This window comes from Galendromus occidentalis, unplaced genomic scaffold (genome assembly GCF_000255335.2).
Source record: "Galendromus occidentalis unplaced genomic scaffold, Mocc_1.1 scf7180000076381, whole genome shotgun sequence".
Lineage (NCBI taxonomy): Eukaryota > Metazoa > Arthropoda > Arachnida > Mesostigmata > Phytoseiidae > Galendromus > Galendromus occidentalis.
In genome coordinates, this window is record NW_003804370.1 from 497,096 (window position 1) to 505,117 (window position 8,022).

At 50.6% G+C, this 8,022-nt stretch overlaps 1 protein-coding gene across 1 annotated transcript in view; it reads left to right on the top strand.

Annotated features, from left to right (window-relative positions):
* LOC100903637 (glycine receptor subunit alphaZ1) overlaps positions 1–6,516 on the top strand; it is a 13,232-nt gene extending 6,716 nt beyond the window's left edge. Inside the window, exons 4-10 of the mRNA XM_003739008.1 lie at positions 2,034–2,173; positions 2,605–2,777; positions 3,128–3,262; positions 4,661–4,891; positions 4,975–5,105; positions 6,070–6,121; positions 6,226–6,516. Coding sequence (XP_003739056.1) covers positions 2,034–2,173; positions 2,605–2,777; positions 3,128–3,262; positions 4,661–4,891; positions 4,975–5,105; positions 6,070–6,121; positions 6,226–6,383 — 1,020 coding nt within the window. The 3' untranslated portion in view covers positions 6,384–6,516. The remainder of the gene's footprint in view (positions 1–2,033; positions 2,174–2,604; positions 2,778–3,127; positions 3,263–4,660; positions 4,892–4,974; positions 5,106–6,069; positions 6,122–6,225) is intronic.
* Positions 6,517–8,022: the final 1,506 nt, after the last annotated feature.

Consider the following 8,022-nt stretch of genomic DNA (forward strand, 5'->3'; position numbering starts at 1 on the left):
CGAATAGCGAAGGGGGAAGGCAGGGTACGTGAAAGTGTGTTTATCCACCGAGCGCAATCGGTTAGCATCAACTCCACCGAATACCTCCCTTGATCGGGATTGGGATGTTCGACTAGGAACCGAAGTCCCGATCCGGGCCGGCAGTCTTAGACGCGAGGATGCCGCGCGGCCCGTCAAGGTTTTAACGAAAGTACCCGAGGAGAGAAGGGAAACCGGAGGGCGTCTGTCAGCACAGCCAATGAGCTGGAAATCTCGGGCCTTTTGCTTCGACACGGTGGAAGGAAAATATGAGAAGGTTTCCGAGAAGAGCTACGGCTTAAGTGCTTCAACAAATAGGTGTTTCGCTGCGAAGAACTCTCACCGCGCCCGCTTTCGAGTCTGCGCACACTCCGCATTGTGACTCGATTGGGACGTCTTGCGGACGGCCATCACAGGCTGACTTTCATGAGCAGATCCGAACGAAATATTCTCGGACTGTTACCACGAACGATCCTTGGGGAACGAGTCGGTCATAACCGGCATTCCTCGCTTTAGCTGCACGTCGAGACAGAACAGCGATTGCAGTAGGGGAACTCGCGAGTGCTCCCGCGGACGCATTGGTTCGTTCGCCAGCTGATAGCGAATGCCGCGGGAAAAAACAAGGAGTGAACGGCCTCCTATTGTTTCTTGCCTATCTCAACAATAAAAAAACTCACGTCCCGCACCAACTTTTCGCTAGAGGCGTCACTGATAGCTAGAATAATGCTCAACAATTGCGATGAGGTAGAGCAAAAAATCTTTCGAGACCACCGAGGCATCCGAGTTCCTCGACTGTCTCCGACTCGAGTCCTAGGGCGTAGCTGTTGGATCTGTGTTGGACTGGTTATTAAATTTTTACTCTGATTGATCCGGGAGAACCGTAATTTTACATTTCCATGTTCGGACCCGACAAACTGCCCCGCTGTCGGGCGGACACTTCCCTACGAGAGGAATCCCACAGATATCTGAGGAATGTCTGATTGCTATCACATTTGGTGGAGAAAAAAAAACGAGAGGAAAATAATTCCGATCGTTTCTCTCACGAGCACGTCCGATCGAAGTTCCCCGCGCAACAGGAAGCGCTTTGAGCTTCTGTTGCGGCAAGAAGAAGCCGCTGGTCATTTCCACGTCGAGCCGTCCATGCATTCGGGCATCGACTCATCCGTCTGCAGCCTCATTGAAAAAGAGATCGTCGGAGCTCGAAACTCGAGACTGCTGTCGTACTCCGTCTTAGCGGCACAGCTGCACTTGTACAGCTTTCCCGCGAACCGAATGCGAGTGATTTGATATCTGGAGAGTAAATATCGTCGCTGCTGTCTGGCAGGATATTCCGCGTTGTTTCCTGCGTTTTCGTGAGTTTCCCTTCTCCGGAGAGCTTCAAGATTCTCGTCTAGGTGCATTAGGTAGAGTTGATTCAGTTCCCGCTAATGGCGCACTTGAGCGACTCCGAAGAGCGTATCCAGTTGGCTTCAGCTAACTCAGTTCTCTCGGATAACGGTTGTTTCGGGGCGTGTTCCTCACAGCAAAGCGGTTGATTCCAGACGTCTCTGCGCTCCGAAAGAGTTTCTTTCAATTTGTTTGTTCCGCAGGGGCTGACGTGCTGAAGTCGCTTAGTGGTGCGTTGGGAATTAATTGCTTTTACTCACTGTTCGCTTCTTGTTTCGTTTCGATGCTTACCGCGACGAGATCGAGCTTGTGCTCAAACCCACCGGTACGATGATCCCGCGGCCATTGTTCGAATCAAGGCTCGAATATGTCGAATGAACAGCGGCGAATAAGCGATCCCAGATTCAAACACTGATGGATAATCAGGCGACGCGGGGACTGGCTGGTGGAGACGAAACGCAAGAGGACCTCGCCGCAAGTTGCGGCCATAGAACTCGAAGCCTCGAGAGCACAGATAGAGCGATGAACTCTACGGCCGAGCATTGTTTCGAGGAGGCATCGATATGTATCTGATATGTTTTGGCAACGAAAATCACTTCGGTATACGGATGGATTCTCATTCTTTATAGGAATATGGCATGGACATATATCTACGGCAATCGTGGACGGACAAGCGCCTGAACCTGAGCCGCTTCGGCATCAACTACACAGTCACGCTTAACGGCGAGGACCTCATGGAGAAAATCTGGAAACCCGATCTTTTCTTTAGGTGGGTTGACCTCCAGCTCGCTGCAACCTCTTCTATTCGCTTCGACCGAGCTTCGGCCAGGGCCGGATATCGGTACCTCGACTCGCCTTCCCGACGAAATCGAGTCATACCTCGAAACGCCGATGTGCTCTCTCAGCTGCTCGGAGAGATTGAGGAAAGTCAAAGCGACCCGCTCGGGCATCTCACGCCAAGCGCGCCGCCCGAGACTCGAACGTCCGAAAGTAGTTTTGAGCAATCTAAAAGGAGCTATGAGCGGTCACTTGAACCGTATTTCCATATGCCCTCTCTGCTTTCGGATTCGGGCGTATGGGGATGAAATGTAAAACTGGACGGAGCTTCAGTCGAAACACATCAGCGCAACTCTTGCAGCTACCAACTTAAAGTTGGAATCTTGAGGAGGAGCCTAAACGAAATGTTTGAAATATTTACAGAAATGTGAAGAGAGCAGCGTTTCACAGAGTGACGGTCCCAAACATGTTGGTAAGAATTGCACCAGATGGAGAAGTTCTCTATTCTATGCGGCTCACCTTAAGCCTCGCGTGCGTCATGGTTTTTCGATATTATCCGCTCGACACTCAGAGGTGCAACGTCATTCTCGGAGCTTGTAAGTCGACCGAACGAGTGAACGACATCGAGCTCGATTTGCTGATTGATTATCTTCCGCAAGCTCAGTTCCCCACATGCTCCCTCGCCGGAGGCGGGAAATGGCATCGGCGCTTCCAATATATCGCTTGGACATCTCCTTAAACCTGTTCCAACAAAAGAAATTCTGATTCGAGCGCCATATGTCGTCGCGCGATAGCTCTTTGTCTCCTCGGCTCGGGTCCGGTCCAAAAAGGCGGTTGTCAAGGAGAGATTTGTGAAACGGGAGCCGATGCCATGATCCCGTCGCGCGATTGCTTGTTTTTCTCCCTCGGAGAGTGAGAATATAATCGAGGTTCTAATCGCTTACAGATGCACAGACGATCGACCAGACGCACATCTCGTGGCAGACCCATAAGCCCATCGTTATCGAAAGCCCTATTGAATTGCCCGAGTTCGACCTCACAGGCCACACGTACGGCAGCTTCAACCGAACCGTTGACACTGGTGAGGATACCAGATGTTTTTCAAGCATTCAGTACATTCATGATTGCTCCGTTTGTCTATCGAAGTTGCGGCGGGGAGCCCGATCGGCAAGAACGTTGATAAAAAAATTCAGCTCTCTTGTTTGGTCGACGGCAGCCTTCCGATTCATTCGCATAATCAAAATGTATCGTCGCGAGGGCGCCTATTGTAGGTGCCCTCATCAGCGGCCGCTCTGCTGCGGTTCGCGAGAAGGGTGAGCTGACATCTCCTGTGAAGCGGATAGATTGTGTTCTCGGTGATCAGCGAGTATGTTGATGTGACACATGGGATAGAAAAATACAGGAGTGCCTCTGACAAGTCGAAACAAACGATTCTCTCGGCTCGTCCTCGCCGCCCTGCTCGAGCATAACCCGTCGCGTCAGGTGCGCCTTGTCTGTCAGCTTTCAAGTCTTGGTCAACCCTTGTGAACGATGCTTCCGAGCCGGATGGCCGGTCGGGCAACGCGATCCACCGAATTAATGACAATGTATCGGAATTCCTTGATTGAAACGGCTCATTCGTGCACTCGGCGTATTCCGTAGAATGAAAATCTCTCTCATTTCCTTGCGCGGAGTCGCATGCCCCTCGTTAGATTGCCCGCCAGCCGGTTCCCGGACGCCATCCGCGATATAGCGCGCCGATGAGACGAATCAGGTTCAAGATCAACATTATTTCGTGTTCGTATCCTTCGAGCATGGAATGCAGGGAATAACCCCAATCATTGATATTCAGCGGAGAAAGAATCGGGTCACATTGACAGCGTTTCCGTCCGACTATCGTCGATTTTTACCATCTCTGATTGTGGGTGTTGATCTCTCTTCCACGTTTCCGAAAGGTGGGGTCGTGTGATTTTGAGCTTCAAACGATACCTCTGCGGGAGCAACACCGTGAGGCTAAGCCTCGAAGTTTTTCTCGACCGCGTTTAGAGTTCTCAGGAGTGGTATCGGGTGAGAGCGTGCTGTATTAAGACTTGGGAACGCAGAATGCTGCCCATGTGAAATTCTTCCCGCTGGCAAAATGCTGCTGATGAGAAAATCTTTTCGGTTTCAACTTCGGCGACCACCAAGATTCAGTCGCGCAAACGGAAAGTATTTTGTCGCGGTCCCGCACGGAGGACCCGCCCACGGAGAATGATCCCGGGAGCTTGCGGCTCCTTGTTCTGCAGGGATCCAGATCGGGTTTCCAGGGACTTTCAGGAAAGGACTCCAACGAGTTTTTCTTTCGCCGACTCGATGTTCGCCTGACCGTTCATGAAGCCGGCTCTAGGATCTCCTCGAAGCGACCGGGAAAAGTGCCAGAGAGTTTCGAGCTCTCTCTGAATCCAATCCCTTAGCATCGATTGCGAAGCAGTGCGAATAGCAGCGATTTCCGTCATTTCAGGAACATTCAGTTTCCTCAATGTCACGCTGACGCTTGCTCGGCAAAACGGGTACCATCTTATCCAAACTTATCTTCCCACTTTCTTGATCGTGACAATATCTTGGGTTTCATTCTGGCTGAACATCGACGCTACTCCGGCCAGGGTGACCCTCGGTGTCACCACCCTGCTCACAATGACAACCGTGGCGGCGGGTGTAAGGACTCAACTCCCACCCGTATCCTACGTCAAAGGTGAGCCCCAGCTCTCTTGCACCACTTATGGAATTTTTTGAGAGGGTGGTAGATCGCTCTCAACCCAGAGACATTCTCTCCAGCCATCGACGTCTGGATCGGAGCCTGTTCGGTGATGGTCTTCGGGGCTCTTCTAGAATTCACGCTCGTGAACTACCTGAGCCGAAGCAAAATGCGTCCGGAAGAATTCCGCAAATCAATGAATCCTTTCGCCGTGAGTACCATTCCTTTCCTGATTCGCGTCAGAGCTGAAAATGTTGGTTCGTTTCGTTGTCTCTGTAGTCTTCCCTCCCTGTTTGGTTAGCGAGTAGAGCTTCGGCTCTTTGTAAGTGTTCCGGAGAGATGTACCCGGCATGGGAAGTATGATATGGTCTTGGAGAATCGTAAAAATCGTCTCATACAGTCATGGCATTGGATCGGTCATTGTTGTCCAGGATTGAGGTTCAATTGCTCGGTTCCCGTCGGTTTCGTCGTCTAAGGAAGCTCTCGCTTCAGAACGAGCATGTGGTATCAGATTTCCTAACAATTAGTCTTCAGAGTCCCATCCTAGGGGGACAGGGGACCTCGTTTGAGCGGAAGAACTTTTTGACTCCCACGAAGGGGACGATAGAAGGCGGAGATCATTTCAATTGACTCTGTTTTTTCCTGCGAATCGCGTGGTGTTCGACATATGGGAGAATCTAAAAACTAAGCTTGCATTGTTTCGATTGAAGTAATTTTCTTCCGCCCGCAGTGTATGGTTAAAGAGAATGGAGAAATTCAGCTTACCGAATTGTCCGAAAATGTTAGTATCTCTCCGGAATGATCTCATGTTGAGCTCCTTGCGTACTCGGTTTAGCTTGGCAACAGGTACACTTTTCGGCTGCGAAGCTCTGTCTATCTGGCGGGCGCTAACTTCGAAAGCTCCTGCTTAGGTTCAGACAGAGGGAAAACCGACTTCTGACAACTCCCTCGGCTGTGACTCGGCTCACCTCTTCTTCCACCCTGCTGTCTGTGTTCCGTTCTTTCCGCAGCGCTTGTTTCACTCTTCAAACTCTGTGCGGGAGCATTCGGCTTTTCCAGACAACCTCATGAGCTAAACGCATCGCACGAATCCTTGGTTTGCCGTATGTTCGCTTTCACCTCCACTCTCTGTGTCTCTCCCTGAACAGAATTTAACCTGCATCGGGAATCCGCAGCGCAAGAAGGACGCCGACTCGTCAGCACCATCTTCGAAGGATGGGCATCACAGTAAGCCGTGTCGAATATTTAATCTTTCGTTTATTCCGCATCGTTCGGAATCCTCCCCCCTCCCCGGGACCCGAGCTCATGGCCGCGTCTCGTTCTCGTTGAAGGTGATTTGCCAAACGGACGACCTTACGAGCTCCAGCGCAACGTCAAGCGTGCGCAGATGGTCGACAGAGCATCCCGGATCATGTTCCCATTCATGTTCTTGGTTTTCAACACCGTCTACTGGACATTCTATCTCTTCCGGGGCGACGGAAGTCAATAGAACAAGGACTACGTCGAAGGCAACGGCCGCAGGTCAGCCTGTGCCCTCGGCTTCGCTCTGGGTATTTTGCCCAGTCAGCGTGCGATCCCGTGAACCAGCATCAAGGTCGCCGGCTGCGTTCGGACACAGTTGTAGTCTCATAAGGTCACGTAGGAATAGCTGACAAGCTCCTTGTCCGGAAATCATCGTCGTTACAGGGTAACATACATCAACACCGTTGAGCGTACAGAAAAAACGACCGATTTGAGCGAAGACTCTCACTTCATCAGATGTCCGCCATCAGGGAATCATCAACCTCGTACTAACTGTATCTAGAAGACGTCCCGTAAGCTCCATCTTGAGTCCCATCCCGCGGAGAGGATTCCACCTTCCACCAGACTCCACCAGGACCTTTCCAATCAGAAAGTCGATTGTAGAATTTCGGAATACTCGGTCTAGGCTTAGCGCACCTTTACTCGGATGAGACTCCGATGCTTGAGTTCCTAATTCTTTTTCATTGACGAGAGAATCTCGAGCAGTTGGTCGTGTCCGTTCGGTATTACAAAACGGCATGAAGAACAAACGGAGTCAAGACTCTCTATAGCAGGCCCCGTATTTTGGGGATCATCGTCATCTCGTGCAGATCCAGTGTCCTCCCAACTGAACCTGATACTCATCTTCATCTCCCGTCATTCACCTTTTTTGAGACCTCGTTCCCGAGACCGCGGGAACGAGTTCCATACTTGTTTCCAGTACCTCGCATTGTCGTTCCGTTCGGGTTCGATTCCTCCCCGAAATAGGGGCTACTGGGAGAATTTCATTGTCTCGGTCTGAAACGGTTGTCCCGACGATCACAATCTCCTTGAGAGATCTCCTTAGAATTATTTATTGATTATTTATTGATTCATCATTAATTTCAATACTTCGATCGAGAATCTCCATTCTCGTTTGGCTCAGTTTCGCACGAGCGAATACGTAGAGCTGTGAGGGTGCAGAGCATAACCGGTTCGGTTCGTGGTTGCAGAATTGTCTTTTGAGCCAAGTTGATGCTGAGCGTGGTCGAACTTTCTGCATACCGTTATGTGTCGGGTATTTCACCTTGCGGTGAACAATCACTTCAGTGGGCTCTCCTCAACGGGGAACTATGCCATTTCGAGCAAATAGTCCATCCTGATAGCTCTTCGAGCAGACTCATCGCGTCGGTGATGAACGACGCAACCTGGGCTTTTCCATCACCTCGAACTCACGATTAGATCCAAATGGTATGCGGCTCATCATTTCTCTCGGAGCTTCTATGCTGTTTGGCCACAAACTGCACGGAACCAGGATTCAATCACCTACTGCGAAACATGGCCGGAAGCGAGCTCTTGGCCGTTTTCGCAGGCCGCGTCAAAATTCGAACATCGAGCTGGATGGCGCTCGATCGGAATTCAAATCCTTATTGAGGAAAATTTCAGCGAGCAGGTGGAACCTGATCTTTGTGAGATTATATATATGGAGTCTTGCCTTATATCTACGAAAGAACATTCCCACTCCATGGGAGCGTAAGCATGGAGGATCGAGAGCCGAAGGAATCAGGGCCAAGACAGTTCATTTTCTCAATCTACATATCGATCCTTGTCATGAAGTGATGTGTGTTTGCAAAAAAACATTGTTATCG